Source organism: Orycteropus afer, unplaced genomic scaffold, assembly GCF_000298275.1.
Source record: "Orycteropus afer afer isolate SDZICR_OR568_19922 unplaced genomic scaffold, OryAfe1.0 scaffold00091, whole genome shotgun sequence".
NCBI classification, from domain to species: domain Eukaryota; kingdom Metazoa; phylum Chordata; class Mammalia; order Tubulidentata; family Orycteropodidae; genus Orycteropus; species Orycteropus afer.
In genome coordinates, this window is record NW_006921678.1 from 2860090 (window position 1) to 2874374 (window position 14285).

At 39.4% G+C, this 14285-nt stretch overlaps 1 protein-coding gene across 1 annotated transcript in view; it reads right to left on the bottom strand.

Annotated features, from left to right (window-relative positions):
• Positions 1-11940, bottom strand: part of SLCO4C1 (solute carrier organic anion transporter family member 4C1) — a 102165-nt gene extending 90225 nt beyond the window's left edge. The window contains exons 1-2 of the mRNA XM_007942497.1: positions 11595-11940; positions 6754-7017 (exon numbers count right to left, since the gene is read on the bottom strand). Coding sequence (XP_007940688.1) covers positions 6754-7017; positions 11595-11940 — 610 coding nt within the window. The remainder of the gene's footprint in view (positions 1-6753; positions 7018-11594) is intronic.
• Positions 11941-14285: the final 2345 nt, after the last annotated feature.

Consider the following 14285-nt stretch of genomic DNA (forward strand, 5'->3'; position numbering starts at 1 on the left):
TTTTTTTTTTTTTTTTGCAGAACAATAGAAAATTCAATCTGTTTTCAAACCCACTTTTCTATCTTTTGGTAAGTCTTAACCTCCTTTTGTGTTATTCTCATACCTGTGGAAATTATATGTGCATCTCTTGTTTCATATTGTTTTCTTCTATTCACTGTATTACTTTACTTTAATCTCCTCTTAAAGAGATTATCTCATCCAAACTGAGCACGGGCACTGGTTCGTCATAAGTACAAAACACAATTACAAAAAAAAAAAGCACCCAAGAATTTATGTTTATTCATTCAGTGCCAGAGTCAAATTAATCAGTAAAACTATGCTATGTTATGTTACCTAAGATTGCACATTTACTTGCTTCTAATTGATTTCCAGTAAGTTTCAACTAATTTTTTTTTTTCCTTTCCTACTTAAATTTCCAGTTTTCTTCTACACAATTGCGGTGTAGTAAATTACTTAGTGTGGGCTTTTCTACCCATAAGTCTTTGTAAACTCCAAGGTGGGATTTTCTATGAGCAACTGAGGAGCTCCTGATTGCTGAAGGTGTCCACCTGGAGTATTTCTGTTGGGAGTGGCACAAAACAATGTTCTGGGAGGTGCCCACTCTCTCTCAGGTGCTCAGAGTTCTGATGCTGTGATTAGCTAGTGTGACCACCCTGCCGGGCTCAAAAAGAGGCTTCCTAGAGGCAGAACTCTCTCTGACTGCTGGTTGAGGAAGGCCTGCTGCTGAAAGAGACAGGCACTCCTGAAAGAGACACGTGCTGCTGGGAAAGAGACACAAGAGACATGCATTGCTGAGTGAGACACTGAGGGACCAGTACTGCTGGGAAAGAGACTGTGAGAGACTGTTGGCTGAGGCACAGTGGGCTGGGAGAGAGACTGAGCATCTTTCCTGAACTTGAATTGTAGCCTGTGGTGCTTCCCTAATAAACCCCATAATCTGTGAGCTCTGTGTGGCCACTGCAGTGAATTACCGAACCCAGAAGAGAGGTGGTGGGTGCTTTGGTAGGAACGGTTGGAAAAAGGGCTGGAGGGAGGCAGCATGTCTGGCCTTCCAGTAATAGGCCTTGGGTTACTCTGGTAATCCTGTCTTCCTCTTGTAGGGTTAGAGGAGGTCGGAATATGTGGCCTCTTTGCCGTTTTTGCAACAATCCTTAGCATCATAAAAATAATTTAGATTTTTGGCTCTATGATCCCATGCATGCCAACAAGGATTAATATCCTTGAACAGACATGTTACTACATTTTAAAGAAAGTGAAGATTATGATAACTGGCTACTTAAAACTGGAAAAGAAGTAATTCCTAAAAAGAGTGAAATAATTTGATCCAGTTAATAGCCTAATTATAAACATAAGCCCCAAAATTTGAAAACCAAACCATAAAACTCGGGCTGCTTTTGCTGTTGTAACCATCTATGAAATTACTGTAAAGTCACTTATTTCTTATCCTAAATTTTTTCATTTTAAAAAGAAGGGATTTATGATGTCTAACATTCACATAATAACAACAACAACATTCAACTGCTTCTAAATATCTGGACTCCTTTAGGTATATGGTACAATTTCAAACCTATTGCATACGCACTTCCAAACACACACACACACTGCAATGACATTTTTGTTTAGGATAACTAACAAAACAAGGAATATAAAAATTTAGAATAGAGGCCAGGCATTTTCATATATTATTACTGGGACCAAACCCAAACCCATTACCACCAAGTCAATTCTGACTTCCAACTCATAGTGACCTTATTAAAAAAAAAAAAAAAAAGAACCTCACTGCTATTGAGTTGGTCCGGACTCATACTGACCCTTCCTTGGGTTACCAAGGCAGTATCACTATGAAAGTAGATTCCCCAACCTCCCTCCGAGTAATGGCTGGGGGGTTTGAACCACCAACCTTCTGGTTAGCAGTCAAATGGTTTAGGCACTATGCCACTAGAACTCCTTACAGGAAAGAATAGGACTGCCTAATAGGTGAAGCAATCTACTTCCGTAGTGATACTGCCTTGGAAACCCAAGGAGGGGTTGCTATGAGTCGGGTCCGACTCGACGGCATATAATAACAACATCAATAGGTTCCCAAGACTAAGTCTTTATGGAGGCAGACTGCCACATCTTTTCTCCCATGGAGCCGCTGGTAGGTTCAAATCATAAACCTTTGGTTTAGTAGCTTAGTGATTTAACCATTGCACCACCAGGGCTCCTTATTAGTAGGACAGTAACTGGTATATCCTTTTCTAATAATCAATGTGACAATATCAAAAATTGTAATGAAAAAATCCTTCAATGCAGTATTTGCATGTCTTGGAATCAATCCTGAAGAACAACTTGGATATTTACGTAAGCATACATGTTTGAGACTACGTATTACAACACTGGGTGTAAATACATTTTTCAGACTTAAAAAATCCAAACCCAAATTTTGATTTCTACTCCTAATTCTACTCTACCTATATTTCCACTTTCTAATAAATGTCCCCAGCTGCTCCAGTCAAATATTAGGAAGTCATTATTCACTGCTCTTTCACAATCAAACCAGGAGAAAGTCCTATTTTTTCCCCTTAAAGTTCCTCTAGAATCAGTCACTTATCTAGATCTCAACTGTTACCATCCCAGTCCTCTTTATCTCTCACTATAGAAGAATGCTGAAAATTCCATAGACTGAAAGAAGAATAAACAAATCTGTCTTGGAAGAAGTGCAGCCAGAATGCCGCTTGGAAGTGAGAATGGCCAGACTTAGTCTCACCTACTTTGTTCATGTTATTAGAAGGAACCATTCTCTGGAGAAGGATACCATGCTTGATAAAGTAAAGGGTCAGCACAAAAGGGGAAGACCCTCAGCAAGATGGATTGACACAGTGGCTGCAACGATGGGCTCAAGGAAAGATGATGAGGACGGTGCATGACCAGGTAGTATTCCATTCTGTTGTACATAGAGTTGCTATGAGTCGGAGCTGACTCAATGGCACTGACTAACAACAGATATTTCGATAGCAAGAAAGCCCCAAGTGATGTCTTCCCATTTACTTTTGTTCCTCAGAACCACAGAAGCAAAAGAGATCATTTTAAAATATAAAAAATATCATGGCACTGCACTTCCCTGCTTAAAACCTTTCCCTTTCTTCTTGTACTTGAAGCAAAAATCTAAGTGCCTCACTCTAAAGTCTCCCAGCTTTTCCAAGTATATCTCATGCCATATTCTTCCTAGTTTTGGTAAATTGGCAAGAATTGGCAATGCCTAAATCCTACCAAGCTATTTCCTGCTCCAAGGCCCTTGATCATGCTTCTGTCCACCCTGGATAGCATCTTTCACGACCAGCTCCTCATGATCCAAAAGCCTTCCCTGACCCACATACTTACCCTTTTGTATCCTATTCCATCATGCTGTTTGTTTCCCTGATATATTCACTTCAGTCTTCCATTATCTAATTTACTAATTATGTCTTTCCTCAACTGTACATAAAACTGAGACAGTAGGAAATTGTATCATTGCTGTTGTTCCAACACTGTGTCTAGTTCCTTATCAATAAACATTAGTTGTAAGAATGAAAAAAGGGACAAATTGAGGTTTCGCCTTCATTTGGAATGACTGAGATTTAGGTCTCTGGGTGGTGCAAACAGTTAAGCATTTGCCTGCTAGCCAAAAGGTTGACAGTTCAAACCCACCCAAAGTTGTTTCAGAAGACTGTTCTGTCAATCCACGTCCAAAAGAGCACAGCCTTGAGAACCCTACTCTGCACACATGGGGTCACCATGAGTCAGAATTGACTTGATAGCCAATACTAACAAGATACTGTTTAAATTATGAGTCCTGGAACAACAATTTTACAGATCAGCCAATTCCTGTATCTAAACTGCTCCCACTAAAATACAAAATATATATTAAGCAGGTAACAAGATCTGGTGGCATAGTGCCTAAGGCATTTGACTGCTAAACAGAAGGCTGGTGGTTCAAACCCACCAGCCACTCCTTGGAAGGAAAATTGGGCAATTTACTTCTATAGTGTTACCACCTCGGAAACGCAAGGAGGGGTTGCTGTGAGTCGGATCCGACTCAATGGCAGTGAGTTTTTGTTTTTTTTTTTTTTTGCAGAGTAAGCAGTAATGTATTAAAATTTTATGTTTGGCTTCAGTAATCATCTGAGCTTTACCTCTGGCCACACACATACCTTAATTTGTTGGCCATTTCTCTTGTTGTTGTTGTTGTTGTTATGTGCCGTCGAGTCAGCCCTGACTCATAGCGACCCCTCCTTGGGTTTCCGAGGCAGTATCACTACGGAAGTAGGATTGCCCAACCTTCCTTCCGAGGAGTGGCTGGTGGGTTTGAACCGCCAGCCGTCTGGTTAGCAGGCAAGTGTCTTAGCCACTACGCTACCAGAGCTCCCATTTCTCTTAGGGAAACATAAATTTTATAGATTAGCTCAAAGAGATGAAGGTAAAATGATTACTGAGGATATATCAAGCTTTTACACTGGACTAGGAAATTTGTTTTGGTTTAGAAACTCTGACTTTTTTGCAAGGTTTGCTCACTTTAAGAACAAGAAGGTTATCTGATCAACTGGAAGAGCGAGGGACTCAAAGCAGCAAGAAGATTGCCACTTAAATATTATAAACACAATAACATTTCTGCAGTCTTACAATCAGTATCATGTTTTCTGTGTCAGATTAAAATTGATATTTTTCTCTACTCTTTAGTTTTCAAGGAGACCTAGTGGTGCAGTGGTTAATTGCTCAGCTGATATTTCACCAGGCTCAGCTCCTAGAGCCTGGAACTCTGAACTTGGACTTAAAGCTCCCAAATTGTAAGAATAAACTCCCATTTGTTAAGGCCATCCCATAGGTGGCATGTTTCTTGTCAGAATGGCACTAGGTAACCAGAACAAGTGGTTAAGCACTCAGTTGACAACCAGAAAGTCAGCAGTTTGAACCCACCAGTTGCTCCATGGAAGAAAGATGTGGCAATCTGCTTCCATAAAGATTACAGCCTTGGAAACCTTATGGAACAATTACTATTAAGTCAGAACTGACTCACAATCGGTTTGGTTATTTGGTTTTTAAAGAGGTTATATTACAACCTATGCCACAATATGTGCCATGTTACCAAAACTTCTTCCAATGAAATTATATAAAGTTGATGTTATCTAAAAAGTGTTCTTTTCACTGATAACAGTACCTCATCCATTCCAAACACTACTACATTTTAAAATGCAGCCTCTATTCATCTGACCACTTACATATTTTATTTTTACTTCCAAAATGAAGTCTACTTATGTAATCAGTGTATTTCTAAAACTATACTGCATAATATTCACATGTATGTGCCACATAACATTCGTTAGACAATGACCAACCCCATATTCAACTGTAGGACAGAAGGAGGGTCTTGCTTGGAAGGGAACCAAGAGGAAGCAGGGCATATATTGAGTTTTTAGCCTCCAGCTACAGCCTTCCAGCCACCATGGCAGGGCTTGCAGCCCCCCAGCTACAGCGACTGCTACTGGCTCGTGCCCTGACCAATCCCAGTCAGTGCTTACCGACAGATGCTGGGCTGCAGTCAGCTCTGCTGTATCCATAGGGGCTTCTGATTTTGACCATGCCTCCCAGGGCCTACTAAAAGAGTGCAGTGCACCCAGAGACAGCCAATTACAGGTGCAAGTTTGTGAACCCCCAAGCTCTAGAGCTAAAGGAGAGCCACTGTAGCCTGTGAGGGGGTTACTTTGATATATGTGTATCAGATATATACAAACATATGTACTATATACAATATATTGTTCACACAATGTCCAAATTACATAACATACTATTTCACAGAACATATGGTAGACACATGTACTTTGTTATATATTTTTTTTCTATTTGTTGTTATTATATAATTGGGAAATTGTTCCTAGATTCAATTAGCTTTAATATTACTTTTCATTATTAATACACACAAATATAACAATCTCAACTTTTTTAAAAAAATGATACTTACAGAGAAGCAGGCCCTAATTTTCCTTTCTCTTCTTATGCTAAGTTATGCCTTCACTTAACTAACCACTGAAGCATCTGAATTTGTAACCCTCTGATTTTGTTCAAAATTATTTCAACATTTGCTATGAAAAGTACCAGGAAGGACAGTAAAAATGCTAAGATGCAGTACCATTATCACCTTTCTCTAGCTCTCCCATAATCATTTTTCCATTAAAAACAACTCTTTGAAAATAAATTATAAATATAAATAATCACTTCTTCATCAGAAATAATGCAGTTCTTTATCTAACCAGGGCAACACTTAAGGCAATTCATAAATTTCTTTGTCTCTAAACTATATAGAGGCCAAAACAGAGCGAGTTTTAGTCTTTAGGAAGATTTCCCCACTCTTTCTCTTAAATCAGAAATCAACACCTCCAGGATGCAATGTATAAGCACAGTAAACATAATCACAAAGGGAAAGACTATAGATCTCAATACTCAATGAGATCACAACACCTGCAAAGGAAAGCAGGTGATGTTGTTTTGGAGGAGGACTGTGTATAATATGGGGAATGAGAAAGAGGATTAACAATTTGGAGAACCACTGAAGTGATGAAAAATCTATAATCTGCTACTCAACACAATTCACATAGGGAACAAAGCAGTAATCAGTGGAAGATACTTAAATCTTTTCCCCATTTATCTATATCAATAAATTGCAGTATAGAGTTAATGACTTACTTTTGTATTACTTCTGTAAGTTAAAACAAAGCAAAGCAAACAACAAAAACTTACCTTCAAAAATGGACCCCAGTTGATACTTTCCACTGAAAAAATGTGGCAAAGAAAATACAAGTGCTCCCAGTCCAATCATAAAGGATGCAAATGCAAGCCATCTTGGTTTGTGTCCTCTTTCACCCACAAATGATATGAATAAAGACAACACACAAAATGAGATATCATAGCTTGATGATATCAGGCCCGTCAGGGAACTCTTCATTTCATAGCGCTTCTCAATAGTAGAAATGCTAACATTTACTAGGCCATTTACTACAACACCTAAAAGAAAAGAAAATGTGTGTATATCATTATCACTTTTTCATATATATTATGATTATTAACACAGTGTATTAAAGTTTGATTTTTCATTTCTTTCCACACATTTAAATGCACCAAGTTTTAAAAGCTCAAAGTCGCAAAGTTAAGCTTACCTCCTTGAAAATTGCAGTTCACTTTTAAATTGTAGTTTGTGAATTTTTAGGTGTTAAAATTGATGCATGCTACATATTAAGTTGCAGTTAATTGGGTTTAACTAATTTTTCTTTAAAAGATAAACCCAAAGTCAGACTGGAAAAATTCTACGACACCAAGTTACTAGAGAGTTTCAAATGTGGCACACTCTTTAAGCCTCATTTAGAACCAAGTACAAAAAGTACAGGTGATCCTTCAGGTCATTATTTCTTCCCAAATTTATCAATCCTTAAAAATAATTATTTATGAAGGAGATCACCATGACCTAGTCTTAAGAAACAATGAGTTGTCGAATCTCTTTTTTTCTAACACTCTTATAGGAGTTATAGAATTATGATTCTATAAGAGTGTTAGAAAAAAAAGAGATTCGACAACTCATTCTTTCTTAAGTCTAGGTCAAGGTGATCTCCTTCATAAATGACATAGTGCCTAAGGCATTTGACTGGTAACCAAAAGACTGGTGGGTTTAAACCCACCAGTCACTCCACAGAAGGAAGACTGGCCAATCTATTTCCGTAGAGATACCACCTTGGAAACTCAAGGATGGGTCACTATGAGTTGGAACTGACTCCACGGCAGTGAGTTTGGTTGGTTTTGGTCTTATAGAGTTAAAGATAGCAGAACAAAAAGTAAACATAAGCTGAGTCTTATTTTAACCACTAGCATTCTAAGTTATACACAATGTAAAAGCAAACACCAAATGGAACAAACAAAAAAAACTTTAATCTATTCATCTAATATACTATGATGGAGGATTAGATGCTAAGCAATAAAAGGCTGACAATACAGTTTTGACTAACTTAACAAAAATGTCCTGTCCAGATATAAACTTACAGAAATTTAAAGTTAACACAAAATAAAAATAAAAAAGCATTTGATCAAACTATAAATTACCTCTTTTTAGATATCATGAATTGTTTTCATTAATTAAGGGAAAGAGTATACACAAACCAGTAATCATTGAAATTTTGCTCTATCTAGACTTGAACTGAAAATAAATTTCTAGAAAGGTGATATAACAGGCTTCACAAGATTTAATGTTATTTTAGTTTTATGCCCATTTAATTAGTCTGTTAAGGAAGGCTGCTCCTACAGTGGTTAAGTGTTCAGCTGCTAACTGCTAACCCACCAGCTGCTGTTCTGGAGAAATATGAGGCAGTCTGCTACTATAAAGATTATACCCTTGGAAACCCTATGGTGCCATTCACCTCTGCCCTGTAGGGTCTCTATGAGTCAGAATCAACTCAATGGGAACAGGAAAGAAGGATAAATCAAATTATAATTCCTGAGGTTTCAAAATAAAGTATCTAAGTTATCTAGGAATGACACTTTTATAAGCAGATAAACTTATCTGAGAATAAAAAAATTTCTCTAACTAAAAATCAACTCTAACACACTTGCCAATCTGTCTAAAAATCAGTCATTAGAAAGCATTGCAATAATGGAAAAACTTAAAAAAAAAAATAATTCATAAATTCCTCTGGAATAGCTCATTAAGCCTATGAATCATAAGTGAATTCTATGCTACCCAAGAGCCAAGAACTATACTTTAAAAATAAATAAATAATCTATAAAATACTGCATACTATGTCTCTATTGTAATAATATGAAAATTGAAGGCACATTAATGTAAAGAGAAACCTTGACTGAGCATTTAAGAAATCCTGAGACAAATAAGTTAATTTGACATAATTTTTCCCCATTGGAAAAAAACAAACCAGTTGTCATCAAATTGATTCTGATTCACGGTGACCACATGTGTTACTGAGTAGTTTTCTTGGTTTTAATCTTTATGGTATAAAATTACAAAAGGTGTGTCTCAGGGTTATATCCTTTCACCATACTTATTCAGTCTGTATGTTTAGCAAATAATATGAGAAGCTGGACTATATGAGGGAGCTCTGGTGGCGTAGTGCCTAAGGCACTTGACTGCTAACCAGAAGGCTGGTGGTTCAAACCCACCAGCCACTCTTCAGAAGGAAGGATGGGCAATCTACTTCCATAGAGATACCACCTCAAAAACCCAAGGAGGGGTCGCTATGAGTCAAATCAACTCAATATCAGTGAGTTTGGTTTGGTTTGGTCTATGTGGAGAAGAACATGGCATCAGAATTGGAGGAAGACTCATTAACAGCCTGCGATAATACAGATGACACCACCTTGCTTGCTGAAAGTGAAGAGGACTTGAAGCACCTACTGATGAAGATCACAGACAATAGCCTTCAGTATGGATTATACCTCAACATAAAGAAAACTAAAATCCTCACAACTGGACCAATAAGCAATATCACAATAAATGGAGAAAAGTTTGAAATTATTGGGGATTTCATTTCACTTGGATCCACAATCAACTGTCATGGAAGGAGCAGTTAAGAAATCAAAGGATATTGCACTGGGCAAAATGTTGTAAAAGTCCTCTTTAGAGTCTTAAAGAGGTGTGCCTGATCCAAGCTATAGTATTTTAGGAGTTTCATATGCATGTGAAAGCTAGAGAATAAGGAAGACCACAGAAGAATCTATGCATTTGAATTGTGGTGGTAAAGAATATTGAAAATACCATGGACCACCATAAGAAAAATCTGGCTTGGAAGTACAGCCAGAATGCTCCTTAGAATTGAGAATGGCTAGACTTTGTCTCTCGTACTTTGTCCATGTTGTCAGAAGGGACCAGTCTCTGGAGAAGGTTATCATGCTTGGTAAAAGAGAGGATCAGTGAAAAAAGAGAAGATCCTCAATGAGATTGATTGACACAGTGGCTGTGCCAATGGACTCAAGTATGGCAATGACTGTGAGGATGGTACTGGACCAGGCAGCCTTACATTCTGTGGTACATAGGGTCTCTATGAGTCAGTAGAGACTTGAGGGAACCTAACAACAACAATCTTTGGGGAAGAAATGGCCTCTTCTCTGCAATTTGTGCCACCCAGCGGCCTTTTGCCCCATTAAACATCTATTAACATACTATGGAAACAGTTTTCCAAATAAACATTTTAGAAATCTCGCAATGTTTGTAGACATTCAAATTAAACTGGTAAGCATGAATGAATTTGTTAAGCACTTTCATCTAGGACTCCAAAACCAGAACTAAACTCACAGCCATGGAGTCTATTTCGATTCATAGTGACCCCCATTTCATTACTAAGGCTGTAAATCTTTATGGAACCAGACTTCCTCCATGAAGGAGTAGGTGGGTTCCAATCACCGACATTTTGGTTAGTAGCCAAATGCCTTAATCACTATACCACCAGAGCTCCCTATAACCAAGGGAGCTGTGTGCCTTCCTTTCTTTAATTTCTCACTCTCTTCTTTTTTCCTAGGAACTCTGGTGGTACAGTGCCTAAGACATTTGACTGGTAGCCAGAAGGTTGGTGGTTCAAACCCACCAGCCACTCCATGGAAGGAAGACCGGGCAGTTTACTTCTGTAAAGATTTACCACCTGGGAAATCCAAGCACAAAGTTGGAGATTCAAAACCATCAGCCATCCTACAGAAGGAATATAAGGCAATATACTTCTGTAAAAATTTACAGCTTCAGAAACTCGACTCAATGGTAGTGGGATTGTTTCTTCCTAATTTTTTAATTTCCTTATCAAAAGCACCACCTTAAGCAGTTTTCACTTCATGCTTTCTTCCACAGGGCCCATTTGCCCTCTACTGTATGACTTCTCTTCCAAACCTTGCAACCTCCTGAGGGTATACACCTGGGCTTAATCTGTAACTCCCAAGAGAATGTAAGAGATCCTCGAAGAAAACAGATTACTGCATTAACTCTTTTGTGATTGAATGACTAATAAATGCTGACCCTTTAACAATGCCCGAAGCCTTTCCTAATTTGCCCACTGGGTATCACCTGTGTTCACAAACACTCAAATTATTTACAAAACATTAATGCATATTTCTAATCTGCACTATATATGTAAAATACATTTTTTTCCTTTGAAGAATTGCTGACTCTCTTCTGTGAAAGTATTAACCATTTAATGTCAGAAACAATTTCAAAAATCTCTTTAGTATGAGACTCAGGAAAATGTATGCTTTTGTGATGTGGAATAGATTTCCTCAGGGGATACAGTCATCTTGCCTGGAAGAATCGACTATGCTAAACTGAGGTCTAACAAGAGAACAAAACAAAACAAACAAACAAAAAAAAAAAAAAAACAAGTTTTAATTGTTGCAGTAAAAGAGAAGCTCAAAAAAGGAAGCTTGAACCTGGTAGGGCTGAAGTGGTGAGAATGCTTTCAAGTTCCAAGTCCCTGTCGCCTTGCATGGCCTCTTAACACCGGTAGATCCCTCTAGCACCTGACCTCTGCCCCCTGCCATTTCTCTGAGCCCCCTCCTCGCTCTCCTTTTGAACAACGCCCTCTCCAGGGAGCGCTGAGCCCTACCTTGTGTGAAAGCCAAAAGGCAGTAGTGAAGCAAGTATCCCCGGGGCGAGTTGCAGGGCTGGAGACATTCCGGATGGAAACTCCCCCAACCGCACGGCCCCTCCTCAAACTCTGATACCGAAAGTGGCTCAGATCCTTCCTGGGAAGGAGGTGCCGAAGGATACAGCTCCAGTGGCTCCGGACGCTTCTGGGGCTCCTGAGGCTCCTGCAGCTGCGAATCCTCTTTCTGCGTGTCAGAGGATAAGGCAGAAACCTCGACCTGAGAGGGCGATGCAGATAAACGGTGCGGAGTGTCCGGGCTGGAAGGGACGAAAGCCGGGTTCTCGATGCCTTTGACGCTCTTCATGGTCTGAACAGGTTCTCCTGACTCTGGTCCCTCAGCGCAGCAAAAAAACCAGTTCCCGCTGTGGCTCCTCCCATGGACAGGTGACAGCGCCCCCGTGCGGGACCAATCTGATTTTGTCGCCTCACTTCTAAGGTTCTTGCCGCCTCCGCCGGGACCCTCCTCTGTGAGTGCGGCGCTGCAGTGAGCACATAGGGCGCCAAACGCCGGCCAGACACGATCGCCCAGCGTAGGTACAGTTGGCGCTCCGCCTCGCCTTACCTGTTGCCACTGAGGCCAACTGGAATGCGCAGCGTGGGCGTGAGGCCCTGCAGCGGCCAAGTGAGGGAGTGAAGTCCAGAGCTCTTGGCGGACGCCCGGAAGGTAGTTGAGCTTTTCTCCCCACGTGCAGGGACTGGAAACAAACAGGTTGTGAGAGTCTGGTGGCCGAAAGCTCCTCTTGGGTACTGACACGAAAACAGTAAACAGAGTTACATCAGAAGATTGTTCAAGAAAACATCCTGCAGTTTTCTTCTTTCACTGCTTACTAAACCAGGCTGACTTCAAGAACCAAGCAGCCACAGCTACAAATTCTTTGGTTTCCTTGAGCATCCTGCTAAGATTTTTAACTGTCATCCTCCCTAGAAATGCATTCTACCTCCTCCCCCTCCCCCAATCACCATCATTAATATCACAGAACAAATACCGTTTTGGTTTTAAAACTGAGTGAATGGAAATAAAGAAAGTTTAAAGCATGTTATTCTCTCTGGAATAATGCATATCTAAGGTCAACAATGCTGATAATCATGTAGATAATTTCTACATAGAATAAATAGCAAAAATACTTTGAAAAACTTATCAGTTAGGTGAGAGTTGTTACAATTTATTCCTTCATTCATCAAATAAATATTTGTTTAGTATTTCCTTGGTACTAAGCATTGTTCTCCAGGATACCAAAGTACTTACTGTAAATGAAACTGACACATCTCTTAAAGTGTTTCCATTCTAGAGGGTTGTTGTTGATGGTTGGTTACTCTGGAGTCAGCTCCAACTCATGGCAATCTCATGTATGCTGAGTAGAACTTCTCCCTTGGTTTTTCAGTGCTGTGACCTTTCAGAAACAGATCAAAGGGCCTGTCATCCAAGGCACACTGTGTGAGTTTGAACTTCCAGTCTCCCAGCTAGTAAGCATGAGAGCTTATTTGCTCCACCCAGGTACTCGCTAATAGGAGAGCATAGAAAATAAGTAATAAATATGAAGCACATTGGACAATGATGACTATTAGGGAGAAAAGTAAGGCAGGAACAGGAGAAGAATGTGTTTGTGTTTGTGTTTGGTGGTGTGATGAATTTTAAATAAAGGACTCAAGGAAGTCTTATCATAAAGGTGACATTTAAGCAAAGACGTGAATTATGTAAGAGCCTGGTATAGTGGAGGAAAATGAGTTGGTTGGAATTAGTAGGAGTTAAGGCCAGAGGTAAAGGGACAAAGATGAGGTGGCACAGAAGAAATTGGGAGGAGACCATGAAGACTTTTAAAACCCCAAAAAACAAACCCATTGAATAAGAGTGTCACAACAGAGATGACTGACATATTTGGGGTAGTTGCTTAGGAGTAGGCCCAACCTCATTTTGTTACAAGTTCATGCATCTTCATTACCCAAAAGGGTATGTGTGGGACACCTAAAATGAAGACGATCAACCAAAGTTAGTGGTGGTCTGAACCTGAGTTCAGACTCCACCTTGACTCAGGCTAACTTCTTTGACAATCCAATGACCCTGAAGGCAAGTTAAAAGCTTGTGACTAAGAAATTGTTTTCTCTTTGAGCTAAGAGAAGGTCCTGACACAGACGGTATTCAAAGTGGTAACTTTGCTCTTTAACACTTTAAAGAGGTCTATTGCAGCAGACTTATCCAATGCAATACATTGTTTGATTTCTTGACTACAGATTCCATAGGCATTTATTGTGGGTACAAATAAAATGAAATCATTGATAACTTCAATGTTTTCTCCATTTATCATGATGTTGAATATGGGCCCAGTTGTGAGGATTTTTGTTTTCTTTGTGCTGAAGTGTAATCTATACTGAAGGCTGTAGTCTTTGATCTTCAGCTGTAAGTGCTTCAAGTCTTCCTCATTTTTAGCAAACAAGATTATGTCACCTGCATATCACAGGTTGTTAATGGTCTTCTTCCAATTCTGATACCCCATTCTTCTTCATAGAGTCCAGCTTCTCAGATTACTTGCCAAGCATACAGGTTGAATAAGTATGGTGAAAGGATACAACCCTGATGCACACCCTTCCTCAGTTTAAACCATGCAATATGTTCTGTTTGAACTACCTCTTGATCTATGTACAGGTTTCTCA